General features: G+C 35.5%; 1 protein-coding gene across 1 annotated transcript; it reads right to left on the bottom strand.

Annotated features, from left to right (window-relative positions):
• Positions 1 to 14,765: 14,765 nt before the first annotated feature.
• On the bottom strand, positions 14,766 to 17,474 carry LOC107772626 (uncharacterized). Its single transcript, XM_075223574.1, has 4 exons — positions 17,406 to 17,474; positions 16,941 to 17,063; positions 16,073 to 16,730; positions 14,766 to 15,571 (listed from the first exon to the last, which is right to left on the bottom strand). Exons 1-4 carry the CDS (start codon positions 17,472 to 17,474, stop codon positions 14,766 to 14,768), a joined length of 1,656 nt encoding a protein of 551 aa, XP_075079675.1.
• Positions 17,475 to 20,311: the final 2,837 nt, after the last annotated feature.

Genomic DNA, 20,311 nt, shown 5'->3' with positions numbered 1-20,311 from the left:
TTGGGCAGCACAATTTTGTGCTTTTCGAACGCGAGGGACCTGTCGCGTTCACGAAGAAGAGAGGTCTGGACAGAAAGTTTATGTTCTGAAATTTGTCAAATTACCTGAATCCATGATTGTTTTTAACATTTAATAGGGTGAATTAAGTTGGAAAGATTAGAAAACCCTCTTAGTTTAATTTGAAGATTTGAGGGTCGAATTGAGGTCAGAGTTTGGTAAAATTGGTATGGTTAGACTCGTGGTTGAATGGGATTTCGGATTTTGTAACTTTTATCGAGTTCCGAGATGTGACGATATTTGAGCTAAATTTCGGATTTTGTTGGAAAATTTGTATTTTCTTATGGAATAAATTCCAATAATTTTTTTGACTGAATCAAATTATTTGTAACTAGATACGAGGCTTTCAAAATCAATTCTCGAGGTAAGGGCATATCAGAGTGAGAAATTACACCGTTTGAGGTAAGTAACACTTCTAAAATTGGTTCTGAGGGTATGAATTCCCAAATTGGTGTTATATAAATTGTTTGGAGGTGACGCACGTGATAGTTGACTAGTGTGTGGACGTGCACCATATAAATTGACTTGAATAAATCATGTGAAGTTGTAAAGTTAAAGAATCATATTATTATCTGAACATGCCACACATGTTTGAGGAATTGAGCTGAGGCTCGTAATAAAGATAATGTTTAGACTATGTGCCAATATTTTAGGACCCATAGTGTCACGACCCAATTTTACCTATAGGTCGTGATGGCGTCGGACACCGCTGTCAGACAAGCCAACAATAAATACTAAATAAATTCTCATTTTAATATTTTTGAAGTCATAGTTGTTCCTCTCAATTAAATAGCAGAAGATGACATTTACCAAATACGTACTAATATCTTTAAAAATTTTCAATACAGTGCAACCCATAATCATCCCAAAACCCGGTGTCACAAGTGCATGAGCATTTACTAGGGAATTAAAATAAAAGACAGCATCTGTCTAGAATACAAATTAGACAGGAAAATATAATAACTATGAGGGAGACTCTATTAGCTGTAGATCGTAATATAGAATGCAACTTACCTATGTCCCCACAATTATTAACCACACCTCTGCGCCCACAAGGCCGCTATACATATATGTACTTGCACAATAAAATGTACAGCAAGTGCAGTATTAGTACGAAAACAACGTGTACCTAGTAAGTATCAAGCCTAATCTCAAAGAGGTAGAGACGAGATGGCCGACTATGACACTCACTATGGGTCAATAATATTAAATAATCATGAAAATAGAAATATTTATATCAACGTGATTCACAGAGTTAACAATAATTTTATTGTACCAGCAGAGGTAATTAAATTCCTTCAATTCCAATAATTCTCAATATATTAATTAAATTCCTTCAATTCAAATAATTTCTAATCTATTAATTAAATCCATCAATTTCAATAAAAATTCCAATTTATCAAATAGCTTTACAAGCTGCAATTCAATTTTAATAAATTTCCAATTTATCAAATAGCTTTACAAGCTGCAATTCAATTTCAATAAATTTCCAATTTATCAAATATCTTTACAAGCTGCAATTCAATTTCAATAAATTTTCAATTTATCAAATAGCTTTACAAGCTGTAATAAACTGTCCAAGTATCGTGTAATTATTATTATTATTAAGCACGATTTCTGCCGAGGTCGTACGGCCCGATCCAGAGTTTCGTGTACACTACCGAGGGACGTGCGGCACGATCCATAGATGCATCTATCCTGCCGAGGCATTCGGCCCGCTCCACAAGAAAGGAGAATATTTTCTTATGTACCTCCGGAAGGAGAGTATATTCATTATAAGATAAATTCGGGAGGATGAACAATTTCTTTAAACAGTTAATTAATTTAAACAGAAAATTAAGCATATGAAATTTTCATCTTTATTATATTTCCTAACAATTCACAATTTATATATCAAATAATTCAATTAAATAAAGAATATAATTTACACAAGTAATTCATGCTTTGTGTCCTAAACTACCCGGACTTTAGCATTAATAGTAGTTACGCACGGACTCTCGTCACCTCGTGCGTACGTAGCCCCCACAATTAACAACCATTATTAATTTAATCACCTATGGGGTAATTTCCCCTCACAATATTAGACAAGAGACTTACCTCGCTCCGAAGTTCCATAGCCGGCTCCCAAGCCTTTCAAATAACTCGACCGATGCCCAACGCTCCAAAACTCGCTTTCGCTTTATTAACATTCACAAGCTTTTAATCCTCCTCCGACATCTTAACATTGAGTAAAATACTCATACGCCACCAACAAATTGATATCTACAATTACAATCAAAATATGACTCAAAAATATTTATCAATATCCATTTATGGCTCTCAAGTTGGCTACAAGCCTCCAGCTCAAACCGTCTAATAGGTTCACTTACTAGCACATTCAACTCCACTCTTATCATTCAATACCCATTTGAAGTCATCAATGATACTACATTAATTCTCCAACACCGCCAAATTACTATTCATCGTCTTTCTTAACCAACATTTCCAAAACATTCAATTTGGTGATTACTTAGTTGAATACTTTCAACTAAGTTAGAATATGATTCCATAGGTTCATTGCATCCTTTAATTTCATTTCTAAGAACACTATTTATCTTTCCCTCATTTTCTCAAGAACACTATTCATGCAATGAACTAGAGTTTATGAAATCAATTATCCAACCATAATAACTTGAAACAACTATTAGAATTACTCTCACCGACTTATAAGAAATGAGCTTGAAGCATTAGTATTACCTTCTTGAAGCTTTTCCCTGAAATTCCAATGTTTGGGAAATTTAGTGTTCTTGAACAACTTCAAAGATTTCTAAGGATTTCAAAGATTGAAGGATGTTAATACTAGTGTTAATAGGTTGTTATTAACTTAAAATATCTAAAAAAAACTCACCTTGTATTCTTAAGTAGTCCCCAAGGTCGAATCCACCATGAAAGAACCAATCCCTAGCTCAAGAAAATCCCCAAAAATGGCTGCTGCCCGTGACTGCATTATAAAGGCACAGGTGCTTCAGCGAGTTGTACCTTGCACTGTGCAAGTTGTACCTCGTATTACAAGTTTTGCCCTGCTAGACACCATTTACTAAAACGTCGATAAGTCCTTGTAGAAATATCCAAATGACGAACGGTCGAAAGCTTTAGAAATTAGACTCGAAGATCTTTCATTTGATAGGTTGTCCACCATATAAATCCTTATATATATATATATATATGTATAGGCATGCTCGTCCAAAGTTAGGCTTTTGTGTGTACTTATTTGGAACTTTAGTCTATCAGGTAATTTCCAACTTGATTAAGAATTAGGACTCTCCTTAGACCCTACATCACTTATAATATGACTCGTTCGATTATTAACATACGAACCTGCTGGAACCTTAAAATCCCGATTCCGGGGTCGTTTTCTCAAAGTATTGACCGAAGTCAAATTTTCCCTTTTAAGGCTAACTTAAGGAACTAAGTGTTCCGATTTCAACCCAAACACTTCCAAATCCCGAACCAACCATCCCCGCAAGTCATAAATCATTAAAAACACATTCGGAGAGTTTTATTTAGGGAAACGGGGTTCTAAAAGTCGAAACGACCGGTTGGGTCGTTACACATAGGGTCGTGTTGCTGTTGAATTAATTATTTTAAAAATGCACATTTCATACTCAGGTATGCTCATCCATTGTGAGGATATTTATTAAATCGGGGATGCCCGCCTGTAGCAGGCCATATCATCTTTTATATATATATATATATATATATATATATATATATATATATATATATATATTATTATTATTATTATTATTATTCTGCACATCGCAACAGGCCTTATAGGCTTTATTACTATATGGATCGGGGCTGCCCCCTGCAGCAGGCCTTATAGGCTTTATTATTATTACGGGATCGGACTGCATGCCGCAGTAGGCCATATCGGCTTTATATAGCGCTTGGGCTGAAGGAGCCTCTTCGGAGTCTGTACATATCCCAGTGAGCGTAGATGATTATATATATTCGGGATAGACTTCCCAGGGCATGGACTTGCTTTACTTATTTATATGTTGTGATGAATTTTTCCTGGACATAGATCTTGTCCGTATCATTTACATTAGGGATAAATTATCCCAGGAATGGATTGGCCTTATACGGTACTGAGTGACTGACTGTCAGTCGATGTGTATATATATACGGGATGGAATATCCCTAGGATGGATTGGCCATAAACAGTACCGAGTGACCGAATAATTTGTGACCAGCATTTACATGAGGCATTTCTACTGAGATGTCTTATTCCTCAAACCATGGAGTATTGATCTATTTCACTTGTACTGAGTTTAACTGTTTAACTCGAAAGCATGCCTACATTTTTATACCATTATTTATACTGGACTGTACCTGCGGAGCTCGTCACTACTTTCAACCCAAAGGTTAGTCTTGTTACTTATTGAGTTGGTTGTACTCATACTACACTCTGCACCTCGTGTGCAGATCCAGGTGCTCCGGATACGACGACTGCTAGATTTCAGAGTTATTTCTGTTGGAGACTATCAAGGTAGTTGCATGACGTCCGCAGACTTGATTCCCTTCCTGTTTAGTTATTGTACTGTTCTATATCTCAGACAGTGATTTTTATCAGTCAGACTTTATATTCATTTAGATGCTCAGGTACTTAGTGACACCGGGTTTTAGGAGTGATTATAACTGTATTGTGAGATTTCTTCCATTAAATTTAAATATTATGTTTTCAAACATAAAAGATATGGTATTTTATTGAGATCTCCGGCTTGCCTAGTATTTATGTGATGACCCAAAAGGTCATCTTATATTTTAGAACTCGAATTTGTGCTCTTAAGCCTTACAAATCTCATTTTTACCCTCTTCAATTTTCGTGCGCAGTCCGGGCAGGTTTCCGAAAAGCTTGTATGTTGAAAATTGATGAAAATAAGAATTTATGCCTTAAAAGTTGATTTTAGTTGACTTTGATCAATATATTTGGTAAACAAGACCGGATCCGTATTTTGATGGTCCCGGTGGGTCCGTATCGAATTATGGGACCTGGGCGTATGCCCGAAATCGAATTCGGAGGTCCCTAGCTCAAGTTATGAATTTTTGATGAAAATTAAAAGTCTAAAAATTAATTATTTTTAAGAATTGATTGATGTTTGGCATTGTTAGTGCCGGGTCCGTATTTTGGTTCCAGATCCCGGTACAGGTTCATTATGATATTTAAGACTTGTCTGTGAAAGTTTATGAGAAACGGAATTGATTTGACGTGATTCGGACATCCAGTTGAGAAGATATGAATTTTAAAAGTGTTCTGGTGAATTTCATTTGATTTGGTACTAAATTCGTAGTTCTAGGTGTTATTTTGACAATTTGATCACGCGAACAAGTCTGTATGATGTTTTTAGACTTGTGTGCACCTTTGGTTTAGAGCCTCGAGGTCTCAGGTGAGTTTCGGATAGGCTACAGAGTGAGATTTGGCTTGGAAAACACTGCTGGTGCATTTGATATTATTACAGGCCTCTGATCTCGCATTTGTGAGATCAGGCATTGCAATTGTAACCTCTGAGAGGTTCACATTTGCGAGTTTCTCATCGCAAATGTGAAGAAAAGCTGGGCCAATAGTTTTCGCATTTGCGAAGGGAGTAGGGGAAGGGGAGTGATCGCAAATGCGATCATTTAGTCGCATTTACGAAGAGTCAACGTCGCATTTGTGAACTTATCTTCTCATTTGCGAAGGCAACAGAAGTGTAAAGGGCTTCGCATTTGCGATGACTCCTTCGCATTTGCGAGCTTCGCATTTGCGAAGCTCAGGTCGCAAATACGACATCTGCAGCTGATCAAAATGACTTTTGGACGGGAATTTTCATTCATTTCCCAAATTTTCAAGACCTAAAACACAAGAGGCGATTTTCCAAAGACCATTTCTTCCCCCAAATCATAGGTAAGTGATTCTAAACTGGTTTCTTTCAATCTTTTACTACATTTTATAAGATTTCAACCTAAAATCTAAGGTTTTCATGGTAGAATTAGGGATTTTTGGTAGAAACTAGGGATTTTGGAAATTTGGGGATTTAGACCTCAATTTAAGGTCAGATTCCAAAACTAATTATATATTCGGGCTAGGGGTGAATGGGTAAATGGATTTTGGTCCGAACCTCGGGTTTTGACCAAGCGGGCTTGGGGTCGATTTTTGACTTTTGTTGGCAAAACTTAGAAAAACTGTAATTATGCATTAAAGTTGATTTCTTTAGCGATGATTGATGATATTAAACTAATTATGATTAGATACGAGTGGGTTGGAGGTGAATGCTAAAGGGAAAGCGATACTTGAGCAGTGAGTGGCTTGCGAAATTGAGGTAAGTGTTGTGTCTAACTTTGGCTTGAGGGAATAGGTATTGTGTGAGTATTTGCTACGTGTTTTGTTGTTGAATACGATATATAGTTGAGGTGACGCGCATCTATACGTTGTGGTCGAGTCATAGCATGCAAGTGAAATTCCATTCTTGCACATTTGTAGTCTTAAATCTTGTTATCCATAATTATTGTCTTTTTAATTCTTCGATGAGGCGTAGGATTGCTCTTATATTTTTTTAAAATTCAAATGAAACCGATGCACTCATGTACCATGCCTTTGTATCAAAGATTACGTAATTGAAAAGAAAAAAAAATCAACACACACACACACACACATATATATATATATATATATATATATATATATATTGTGTATGTTCACCCCGTAAATCCCTACACTATCAGTGCCTTGAACTATGTATATATAATAGTAGAACATTTTATATCACAAAGCAATAGTGGATAAATTGGAAAACGACAATAATTGACGTTACATTACTAATTTAACTTTTGAATCTGCTTATCATATGAGCCCTAATAATCTTACTCTATGAAAGGCATGCCTTTGTGATGAAATCAGCTGAATCCACTCGATAATAAAACATGCAATTGATTCTGAGTGAGGAATTTACAGAGAAGGAAGAGAAGAGATGAAGTGAAGAAGATGAATCTCTGTAATTTCATTAAGGTCACAAAATACACGTGAGTGTGAGCATTTATAAGTCTCACCTCTAACCGCCTCTAACTGATTTTCTTTTAAGGACAAAACTATCCTAACTTTTACAGATAAGTCCATCAACTTAGTTTGTGTGTAACTAGTCTATATCTATATTACAATACTCCCCTTTAAGCTAGTGGGTGAAACACATTGAGCACACCAAGCTTGGATAAAAGAAAATGATGTTGTGCTAATCCTAGACCCTTGGTCATAAGGTCAGCCAATTGTGAATTGGTAGAAATGTATTATGGTGCCAATTGTCCGGTCTTGATTTTTTCTTGAACAAAATGACAATCTATCTCAATATGCTTAGTTCTTTTAGGAAAGATGGGGTTGGTTGTGATCTGCAAAGCAGCCTTACTGTCGTAATGCAAAGGAACTGGTTGATGGACATGGACTTGAAGCTCTTTCAGCAGTCCTAAAAACCTTGTAATTTCTGCAGCTGCTGCTGCTAGACTCCTGTATTCAGCTTCTACTGAACTTTGACTCACAGTTTGTTGCTTCTTGGACTTCCAGGAAAGCAAAGAATCACCCAATTTAATGATGTACCCTGTGACTGATCTCCTAGTAATTGCACATGAGGCCCAGTCAGAATCACAATAAGCAGATAGACTGTTGATAGGGCTAGTGCTTAGAAAAATTCCAAGGCCTGGGCTGATTTCACATATCTGACCACACGCAATGCTGCATCCCAATGAGATTGTTTGGGATGTTGTATAAACTGGCTGAGTACTTGAACTGCAAAGCTAAGATCTGGTCTAGTAATGGTTAAGTAGAGTAACTTCCTAACGAATCTTTAGTAGCTTCCAATATCTTCCAGTTCCTCATCTCCCTTGACTCCTACATGCTTATCATAGTCGATGGTAGTCAATTTCTAATTCAAATCAATGGGAGTAGAGATTAGCCTGGCTGCTGCAAGTCCAACTTCTGAGATCAATTGTAGAGCATACTTTCTTTGAGTGAGCAATATCCCTTCCTTTAATCTTAGAACTTCTATGACAAGGAAATATCAAAGTTCTCCTAGATCCTTTACCTTAAAAGAATTGTGTAGGGTCTGTTTAGCCTCTTCTATCAGTTCTACATTGCTGTCAGTTATAAGTAAATCATCCACATACACCAGGATGATAACAATGTGAGGTCCTGTCTTTTTAGTGAATAGAGAGTGATCATGAGCACTTTGAGAGTATCCTACTTCCAGTAAAGCTTTAGTCAGCTTAATGTTCCATTGCCTTGAGGCATGCTTAAGGCCATATAGAGATTTGAGTAGCTTGCACACCTTGTGCTCCCCTTCTTTCTGGAAGCCCTGAGGTAAGTCCATATAAACTTCTTCATATAGGTCTCCTTATAAGAATGCATTGTTCACATCCATTTGATATAAAGTTCAACCTCTTGATGCTGCAATGTTGATCACTGTCCTCACAGTGACCATTTTTGCCATCGGAAAAAAGGTCTCATGATAATCCAAGCCTTCTTGTTTAGTATAACCCTTAGCCACTAATCTAGCCTTGTATCTCTCTATTTCCCCATTTGCTTTGTATTTTATCTTGAACACCTATTTAGATACTATTGCTCTCTTACCAACATGCAAGTCAACTATCTCCCAAGTAGCATTGTCCTCAAGAGCCTTAATTTCCTGTGACATTGCTTCTATCCAGTTCTTGTCCTTGCATGCTTCCTTGAAGGATTTAGGTTCATCTTCTGTTGCGAACACTCCCAAATAAGCCCGGTAGTTGTTGGATAAATGATTGTAGGCACTAGAGTTGGAGATATAGTGTGGCTTGTTTTGTGAGTTGCATGTGGTAATGTAATCTTTCCGCCAAATAGAGGGTCTTGAAACTCTGCTGGACTTTCTGGTGTGCAAGTTATCTTCAAGTATTCCTTCTACAGGTGGTTGGCTTGTGTCTGCTTGTACCTCAACTAATGGTGCACTCTGTTGAACTGTGTCTGCATCATCAGACTCAGCTATTGGTGTCATAACTTGTTCAGAACCAGCTACTGCTGGAATGGCTTTTGAGCCTGCTGCTTCCATTCCCTCATTTGGAATCTGCTCTTCAGTGTTTGGATGATGAACTGGTTGTTCAAGCATGAGTTCAACTGGAACAACTAATGGTGTATCACTTGGGAAGAGATCTTATGCAATCTGCATCCCTTCCTTGAAAGGGAAGATATGCTCTCTAAATGTTACATCGCTGCTAACAAATACTCTTCTGCTTTCCAGATCATATAACCTATAGCCCTTTTGTGTTTCTGAATAACCAATGAGAATAGATTTTCTTGCCCTTGGTGCAAACTTATCTCTTCCAGGTAAATTGCTTGCAAAACAAAGACATCCAAATACTCTTAGGTGATCAATTCTTGTTGGTTTTCCATGCAACATTTCATATGGACACTTCCCTTGTAATACTCCTATGAGCAATTTGCTTATCAGATAGGCAATTGTTCTTACACAGTCTTCCCAAAATCTTATTGGCACTGAGCTTTGAAATTCCAGTGCTCTTGCCACTTCCAATATATGCATATGCTTTCTTTCAACTGTACCATTCTGTTGAGGGGTATATGAAAAACTACTCTGATGGATGATTCCCAAAGAAGTTAACAATTCATTACATTGAGAATTAAAAAACTCAGTACCATTGTCTGATCTTAAGACCTTGACAGTTATACCAAACTGATTTTGAATCATTGCAACAAAGTTCTTTATTACAACTAGTACTTCATTCTTTGACTGAATCAAACACACCCAAGTATACCTACTATAGTCATCAACAATAGTAATAAAGTAGTGCTTTTTATCATACGTAGGTATTCTGTGAGGTCCCCAAACATCTAAGTGAATGAGTTAAAATATTCCAGCAAAACTAGTACTACTAATAGGAAACTTCAGCCTACATTGCTTAGCTAATAGACACACTTGACAATTCTCTTGTACCTGCATATCAACTTTATTCTGCAACCCTGGAATATGCTGCATTGCCTTCATTGAAGCATGTCCTAACCTTAAGTGCCAAAGTTCAGTTTCTTCTCCTTTTCTCAGAAAAACTCATGTTGCTGCTACTGTTATATTCTCCTTAAGCAAGTACAAACCATTGTTCTCTCTACCAATCCCCATCACCCTGTCACTGTAAAGATCCTGAAACATACAAAAATCAGGGAAGAATGTGACTAAGCAACAAAGATCCTTTGTAAGTTTTAATACTGACATCAGGTTAAATTTTAAATCTGGCACATACAAGACATTTGTTACTGTCTTATTTCCTAATATGGAAGCCTCTCCTGTGTGAGTTATTTGTGATTTACTTCCAGTAAGAAGTTGTACTCCATGTCTCCCTTGATCATCTGCCCTTTTAATATTGTTTAGAATGTCCTTACAGTATGTAACATGATGTGTTGCTCCTGTATCTATTACCCAATCACACATACATGCATTGGATAATAGAGAGACTATACCTGCAAAATTATTAGAATTTTCTGCAGTTATTATTTTTGACAGCAACTAGACCAGCTATTGGTATTGTTCTTGTGTGAAGAACTGCCCTGCTCTTTATACTTGCACAGTCGTTGGTTTTCTTTCCTCACTATTTACATTCATATTCACATTGTTAGCATAGGCCTTGCCTCCTACAGGCTGACTCTTCATTTTACTCTTAAAGTCAGCAAGATATCCAATTATTTTGAAGCAATTCTCCTTAAGATGCCCTTTATACCCACAATGCTCACAAATGAGTCCGGGCCTTTTTGCTCTAAAATCCTGGCCTCTCCCTGCTAACATGGTGACTGGTTCCCTATGTGTATCAACAACACCTAAAGACCTCTAGCTTTCTTCCTGCGTGACTATAGCGTAGGCTTCATTAACAGTCACAACCATGCCTTTTATCTAACACATTGCTCATTATGTTGCTATAACTTTCATTTAGCCACATAAGAAATTGTAGCAAACGTTAAGATCTCAGATGTTCTACTGAGAGTCGAGATTCTTCACAGTCACATAAAGACAGTGGCACTAACATATCTAATTCATCCCACAAGTCCTTTATTTTTGAAATATAGCAAGTGACAGAGTTAGTACATTGCCTTATTGTTGTGATGGTTGTCCAAAGGTGATAAATCCTTGTCAAGTTTGATCGATCAAATCTTTCCTAAAAATCATTCCATACTTTCCTCGCATTACATGCATAGACGATATTTGGCATCAATTCACTCAATACAGTGCTCCCAATCCACAACAACACGATCGCGTTACATTTTTCTCATTGCTTTGCTAATTCTCCTCTGTACATACTCTTCCCACAAGTTCCGTCCACAATCCCTAGTTTACTTTTTTCCCGGAATGCCAATTTCATCACCCTGCTCCAAAAAGCATAGTTTTCTGGCCATGTGAGATTGATCGATAATAGGACGAGTCATGGAGCATCTGATGGCTGTAGAAACAACATATGATTGTGATCTAGAGAAGCAACTTCGTTTCCTGCCATGGCTGACTAAAACTCAGCTTCATCGAAGCTCCGATCTTCTGAATTTTCCCTGAATGTCGATGAATTCACGATCGCCGCTCTAATACCATGATGAATTCAGCTGAATCCACTCGATAATACAACATGCAATAGATTCTGAGTGAGGAATTTACAGAGAAGGAAGAGAAGAGATGAAGTGAAGTGAAGAAGATGAATCTCTGTAATTTCATTAAGGTCATAAAATACACCAGAGTGTGGGCATTTATAAGTCCCACCTCTAACCACCTCTAACTTATTATCTTTTAAGGACAAAACTATCCTAACTTTTACACATAAGTCCCTCAACTTAGTTTGTGTGCAACTAATCCATATCTATATTACATTACTTTGCTTGCTTCACGATAAAGATTATGACAACATGCATGACCTAATGGATATTGCATCTCGAAATTTGTAAAGTTAGAAGTCTCACCATCAAATAGAAAAAAATGTTCTGAATCATTCCACTAAGCTTCGCAATAATTAAAAAATTAATACTCAACCATTATACTCTTCAGTCCTAATTTATGTGTCATAATTATATTTGTTTTAGTATATTTAAAAAGAATGACATATTTCTTTATCTAAAACAATTAACTTAAAACTTTTTATTTTATCTTAACGAGATAATTCATAACTATATAAAATTTTATGATTTATTTTAGATCTTAAATTTCAAAGTTCTTTTTTAAACTTCGTATGGTTAGATACCGTCACATAAATTGATCAGATGGATGAGATAATTATATAAGTCTAATTGGCGGTGACCGCCCAACAAATGAAGACTAGTATCGAGTTCTAGTAGAAGAGGAGATTTTCCAAAGGTAAAAGTAAATTAAAAGCAAAAGCAAAAAAATTAAAGTAGTCTTCTTTTCAAATGTGGAGTTAGAAAAGGAGATGATGACCTTTCCATTTGGAAATGAGAAAAGATTTTTTGTCTGATTAAATAAGGGGTATATGTTGTAGTTAGTTTTCCATTTTGAGAGTGTACGTATTGATATTCTTGATAGCTAAAATGCATTCCTTTTATTTGACAACTCATTCCCTCACGACAAAAAGAATACGTCTTTTTATATATTTAAGAAAATCACTAAATTTTCCCTATATATTATTCTAAATTGCGAGAAATAAATGAGAATCTTTTTAATTCTTCGATGAGGCGTAGGATTGCTCTTATATTGTTTTTAAATTCAAATGAAACTGATGCACTCATGTTGCATGCCTTTGTATCAAAGATTACGTAATTGAAAAAAAAAAAAAATATATATATATATATATATATATATATATATATATATATATATATATATATGTTTGTGTGTGTGTGTGTGTGTGATCACGTAAATACCTACACTATCTTTGCCTTGAACTATGTATATATAATAGTAGAACATTTTATATCACAAAGCAATAGTGGATAAATTGGAAAACGACCTCAATTGACGTTACATTACTAATTTAAATTTTAAATCTACTTATCATATGAGCCCTAATCTTCTATATATTATTAAAAGGAGAAGAAAAGGCCTTCTTCTTAAGCCAAGTGGCAACCTAATTAGCTATTTAGTTAACAATTAGTTATTGGTTATTATTTTTGAATTTAAATATCTATAAAATAATAAAATATATATTTTTATAATAAAAAATGAAAATTAAAAAAATCGTCCATTTAAATTGGAAAGTAGTTTCAAGTTGGAGTTTTTATATTATTTTAAAATAAAAAAATAAAATTACAAAAAATAAAAAACAGCCAATTTAAAATTTCTTTGTTTTTTAAAATAATTTTTGTTTCCTTTTTAAAAATAAAAAGTTTATTTATTCAAAAAGTATTATTGAAAATAATAGAATAAAATATAAGATACAAAAATATGTATCTTCTATTATATTATAAAAAGAAAGTAGCATACAAAAGTTTAAATAAATTAATATGCTAATAAACGTTTCTATTAACAATGCAATAATACTAATATTGGATAATATAATATAGAAAAAAACATAACAAAAAAGTTATTCGATGCATATATAAGTCTCATTAATTTAATAAAGATTTTATTCATTAAAAGAAAGATAAATTTATTGAGAAAAATAGGATAAAATTTAAAATAAAAAAATATTTCAAGAGTAATAAAATATATATCTTCTATTATATTACAAAAAGAAAGTAGTAGACAAAATTATTAAACAAAGTAATATGCTAATAAAAAATTTTTATTAACACAGCAATTATATGAAATATTGGATAATATAATAAGAAAAAATACATAACAAAAAAGTTCGATGATTATATAAGTCCCTTTAATCTAATAGAGATTTTATTCATTAAAATTCAAATAATATTATTGACAACAACAGAATAAAATTAAAAATAAAAATATTTCAAGACTAATAAAATATATATCTTCTCTTATATTACAAAAAGAAATCGAGCAGACAAAAATATTAAACAAAGTAATATGCTAATAAAAATTTCTATTAACAATGTTAAAATATATACTAAACATTGAATAATAGAATAAAAATAAATATAGAACAAAAAAGATATTCAATGATTATATAAGTCCCTTTAATTTAATAGCGATTTTATTATTGGGTATATCACATTGACAAATAAGATGACAATTGAAATTTATTAAAGCAATATGATTTAATTTGTTCAAACATGCCCGATCATAATTTAAAATATTTTTTAATAATAACCGTGCATCGCGCGGGTACGACTACTAGTAATCTTACTATATGAAAGGCATGCCTTTGTGATGAAATCAGCTGAATCCACTCGATAATACAACATACAATTGATTCTGAGTGAGGAATTTACAGCGAAGGAAGAGAAGAGATGAAGTGAAGAAGATGAATCTCTATAATTTCATTAAGGCCACAAAATACACGCGAGTGTGGGCATTCATAAGTCTCACCTCTAACCGCCTCTAACAGATTATCTTTTAAGGACAAAACTATTCTAACTTTTACACATAAGTCCCTCAACTTAGTTTGAATGTAACTAGCCTATATCTATATTACAATATTCCCCTTCAAGCTGGTGGGCAAAACACATTGAGCACACCAGGCTTGGATTAAAGAAAATGATGTTGTGCTGATCCTAGACCCTTGGTCATAAGGTCAGCCAATTGTGAATTGGTAGAAATATATTATGGTGCCAATTATCCAGTCTTGATTTTATCTCGAACAAAATGACAATCTATCTCAATATTCTTAGTTCTTTCATGAAAGATGGGGTTGATTGCGATCTGCAAAGTAGCCTTAGGAACTGATTGATGGACATGGACTTGAAGCTCTTTCAGCAGTCCTAAAAACCATGTAATTTCTGCAGCTGTTGCTGCTCGACTCCTGTATTCAGCTTCTACTGAACTTCGACTCACAGTTTGTTGCTTCTTGGACTTCCAGGAAAGCAAAGAATCGCCCAATTTAAAGATGTACCCTGTGACTGATCTCCTAGTGTTTGCACATGAGGCCCAGTTAGAATCACAATAAGGAGATAGACTGTTGATAGGACCAGTGCTTAGAAAAACTCCAAAGCCTGGGGCTGATTTCACATAACTGACCACACGCAATGCTGCATCCCAATGAGATTGTTTGGGATGTTGCATAAACTGGCTGAGTACTTGAATTGCAAAGCTAAGATCTGGTCTAGTAATAGTTAGGTAGAGTAACTTCCCAATGAGTCTTTGGTAGCTTCCAATATCTTCCAGTTCCTCGTCTCCCTTGACTCCTACATGCTTATCATAGTCGATGGTACTCAATTTCTGATTCAATTCAATAGGAGTGGAGATTAGCTTGGCTGCTGCAAGTCCAACTTCTGAGATCAATTGTAGAGCATACTTTCTTTGAGTGAGGAGTATCCCTTCCTTTAATCTCAGAACTTCTATGCCAAGGAAATATCGAAGTTCTCCTAGATTCTTTACCTTAAAAGTATTGTGTAGGGTCTGTTTAGCCTCTTCTATCAGTTCTACATTGCTGTCAGTTATAAGTAAATCATCCACATATACCAGGATGATAACAATGTGAAGTCATGTCTTCTTAGTGAATAGAGAGTGATCATGAGCACTTTGAGAGTATCCTTCTTCCAGTAAAGCTTCGGTCAGCTTAATGTCCCATTGTCTTGAGGCCTGCTTAAGGCCATATAGAGATTTGAGTAGCTTGCACATGGTGTTCTCCTCTTGTTTCTGGTAGCCCGAAGGTAAGTCCATATAAACTTCTTCATAGAGGTCTCCTTATAAGAATGCACTGTTTACATCCATTTGAAATAAAGTCCAACCTCTTGATGTTGCAATGCTGATTACTGCCCGCACAGTGACCATTTTTGCCACTAAAGAGAAGGTCTCATGATAATTCAAGCCTTCTTGTTGAGTATAACCCTTAGCTACTAATCTAGTTTTGTATCTCTCTATTTCCCCATTTGCTTTGTATTTTATATTGAACACCTATTTAGATCCTAGTACTCTCTTACCAACAGGCAAGTCAACTATCTCCCAAGTAGTATTGTCCTCAAGAGCCTTAATTTCCTGTGACATTGCTTCTATCCAGTTCTTGTCCTTGCATGCTTCCTTGAATGATTTAGGTTCAACTTCTGTTGCGAACACTCCCAAATAAGCCCGGTAGTTGTTGGATAAATGATTGTAGGCACTAGAGTTGGAGATATAGTGTGGCTTGTTTTGTGAGTTGCATGTGGTAATGTAATCTTTCAGCCAAATAGAAGGTCTTGAAACTTTGTTGGACTTTCTAGTGTGCAAGTTATCTTCAAGTATTCCTTCTACAGGTAGTTGGCTTGTGTCTGCTTGTACCTCAACTAATGGTGCACTCTGTTGAACTGTGTCCGCATCATCAGACTCAGCTATTAGTGTCACAACTTGTTCAGAATCAACTACTGCTGGAATAGCTTCTGAGGCTGATGCTGCCATTCCCTCATTTGGAATCTGCTCTTCAGTGTTTAGATGATGATCTGGTTGTTCAAGCATGAGTTCAGCTGGAACAACTGATGGTGTATCACTTGGGAAGAGATCTTTTGCAATCTGCATCCCTTCCTTGATAGGGAAGATGTGCTCTTTGAATGTTACATCTCTCCTAACAAATACTCTTTGGCTTTCCAGATCATATAACCGATAGCCCTTTTGTGTTTATGAATAACCAATGAGAATAGATTTCCTTGCCCTTGGTGCAAACTTATCTCCTCCAAGTAAATTGCTTGCAAAACAAATATATCCAAATACTCTTAGGTGATCTATTCTTGTTGGTTTTCCATGCAACATTTCGTATGGACACTTCCCTTGTAATACTCATGTGGGCAATTTATTTATCAGATAGGCAGTTGTTCTTACACAGTCTCCCCAAAATCTTATTAGCACTGAGCTTTGAAATTTCAGTGCTCTTGCCACTTCAAATATATGCCTATACTTTCTTTCAACTGTACCATTCTGTTGAGGGGTATATGGGCAACTACTCTGATGAATGATTCCCAAAGAAGTTAACAATTCATTACATTGAGAATTAAAAAACTCAGTACCATTGTCTGATCTTAACACCTTGACAGTTATACCAAACTAATTTTGAATCATTGCAACAAAGTTCTTTATTACAACTAGTACTTCATTCTTTGACTGAATCAAACACACCCAAGTATACCTACTATAGTCATCAACAATAGTAATAAAGTAGTGCTTTTTATCATATGTAGGTATTCTGTGAGGTCCCCAAACATCTAAGTGAATGAGTTAAAAAATTCCAGCAAAACTAGTACTACTAATAGGAAACTTCAGCCTACATTGCTTAGCTAATGGACATACTTGACAATTCTCTTGTACCTGCATATCAACTTTATTCTGCAACCCTGGAATATGCTGTATTGCCTTCATTGAAGTATGTCCTAACCTTAAGTGCCAAAGTTCAGTTTCTTCTCCTTTTCTCAGGAAAACTCATGTTGCTGCTACTGTTATATTCTCCTTAAGCAAGTACAAACCATTGTTCTCTCTACCAATCCCCATCACCCTGTCACTGTAAAGATTCTGAAACATACAGAAATCAGGGAAGAATGTGACTGAGCAACAAAGATCCTTTGTGTGTTTTGATACTGACATCAGGTTAAATTTTAAATCTGGCACATACAAGACATTTGTTACTGTCTTATTTCCTAATATGGAAGCCTCTCTTGTGTGAGTTATTTGTGATTTACTTCCAATAGGAAGTTGTACTCCATGTCTCCCTTGATCATCTGCCCTTTTAATATTGTTTAAAATGTCCTTACAGTATGTAACATGATGTGTTGCTCCTGTATCTATTACCCAATCACACATACATGCATTGGATAATAGAGAGACTATATCTACAAAATTATTAAAATTTTCTGCAGTTATTATTTTTGACAGCAACTAGACCAGCTATTGGTATTGTTCTTGTGTGAAGAACTGCCCTGCTCCTTATACTTGCACAGTCGTTGGTTTTCTTTCCTCACTATTTACATTCATATTCACATTGTTAGCATAGGCCTTGCCTCCTACAGGCTGACTCTTCATTTTGCTCTTAAAGTCAGCAAGATATCCAATTATTTTGAAGCAATTCTCCTTAAGATGCCCTTTATACCCACAATGCTCACAAATGAGTCCGGGCCTTTTTGCTCTAAAATCCCGGCCTCTCCCTGCTAACATGGTGACTGGTTCCCTATGTGTATCAACAACACCTAAAGACCTCTAGCTTTCTTCCTGAGTGACTATAGCGTAGGCTTCATTAACAGTCACAACCATGCCTTTTATCTAACACATTGCTCATTATGTTGCTATAACTTTCATTTAGCCACATAAAAAATTGTAGCAAACGTTGAGATCTCAGATGTTCTACTGAGGGTCGAGATTCTTCACAGTCACATAAAGACAGTGGCACTAACATATCTAATTTATCCCACAAGTCCTTCATTTTTGAAATATAGCAAGTGACAGAGTTAGTACGTTGCCTTAGTGTTGTGATGGTTGTTCAAAGGTGATAAATCCTTGTCAAGTCTGATCGATCAAAGTTTTCCTGAAAATCATTCCACACTTTCTTTGCTTTAGAGGCATAGACAATACCCGGCATCAATTCACTCGATACAGTGCTCCCAATCCATGACAACATGATCGCGTTATATTTTTCCCATTGCTTTGCTAATTCTCCTTTGTACATACTCTTCACACAAGTTCTTTCCACAAACCCTAGTTTACTTTTTTCCAGGAGCGCCATATTTCATCGCCCTACTCCACAGAGCATAGTTTTCTGGCCCTATGAGTTTGAGTGATATTAGGACGAGTCCTGGAGCATTTGAGGGGCTGTAGAAACAACTGATGATTGTGATCTAGAGAAGCAACATCGTTTCCTGCCATGGCTGACTGAAACTCAGCTTCGTCAGAGCTCCGATGTTCTTAATTTTCCCTGAATATCGATGAATTCACGATCGCCGCTCTGATACCATGATGAAATAAGCTGAATCCACTCGATAATACAGCATGCAATTGATTCTGAGTGAAGAATTTACAGAGAAGGAAGAGAATAGATGAAGTGAAGAAGATGAATATCCGTAATTTCATTGGGGTCACAAAATACATGTGAGTGTGGGCATTTATAAGTCCCACCTCTAACCGCCTCTAACTGATTATCTTTTAAGGACAAAACTATCCTAACTTTTACACATAAGTCCCTCAACTTAGTTTGTGCGTAACTAGTCTATATCTATATTACAACACTTTGCTTGCTTCACGAAAACGACTATGACAACATGCATGACCAAATGGATATTGCATCTCGAAACTTGTAAAGTTAGAAGTCTCAACTTCAATCAGTTTTTATAGTGAAAGAGTATACCCAACGGCAATGCAATTCAAAACTTTCGAAAGTATTGTTTTCTAACTGACTTTTCTTTAATATTATATGCATCTGAAGTACAATTTTCATTTGAACGGGATAGAATCCTTTGCGTATGACTTAAATACGTGATGTGGTGTTCTAAGTGACTGGAAGAATGACCTTGCTGCCAAGATCCACTGAGATTTAACCCCTTGTCCTTCCTATTTGAAATAATTAAATATGAATACAATGAATTCGATCCCATTTGTATGGATGTTCTTAGCCGCGAGATGAAGTTTCCTTTGTATGAATTAAGAGATGTACGTGAATATTATTCATATATCCAGCTAAACTTGCTTGGAATTAAAGCGCGCTGTAATAGTTTTTGTTGCTGTCAATTTTTTTATCTCTCTTCGTTTTGGTTGTTCTGGGCAGAATATATTTTTACCCTATATGTCTTCAAGATTGTAGGTGAAAAAGTTGAGCATTATATCAAATTCATAACAAGCCTAGGCTCACTTTCCACGTACATGAATTCATGAGATAGGATCACTACAATTGTGAAATGTCATGTTGCATATATAAATTTATAATCTCAAAAACAATTCAGTCAGTATTATCTCTAATTTTTTTAAATTTTGTACTTTTATGTAACGTCTTTATCCAATTGCTCATTGCATCAATTTGTCTGTCGGTATATGATCACGCCCAACTATGCCTTATAAAAAGGACCAAGCGGTCGTTGTAAATATATTCTGGCTAATAAGTCTGGAGTCAAATCCCTCAGAGAATTAACCTATCAAACACAGCTACTAGACTCGCACAAATTCACACAATCAATCTTCAGAAATATTTAAGTAACAGATTGGGTTTTATTAACTAA

Source organism: Nicotiana tabacum, chromosome 10 (genome assembly GCF_000715075.1).
Source record: "Nicotiana tabacum cultivar K326 chromosome 10, ASM71507v2, whole genome shotgun sequence".
NCBI classification, from domain to species: Eukaryota; Viridiplantae; Streptophyta; class Magnoliopsida; order Solanales; family Solanaceae; genus Nicotiana; species Nicotiana tabacum.
Note: the sequence above shows the minus strand (reverse complement) of the source record. Positions and strands in the feature narration are given on the sequence as shown.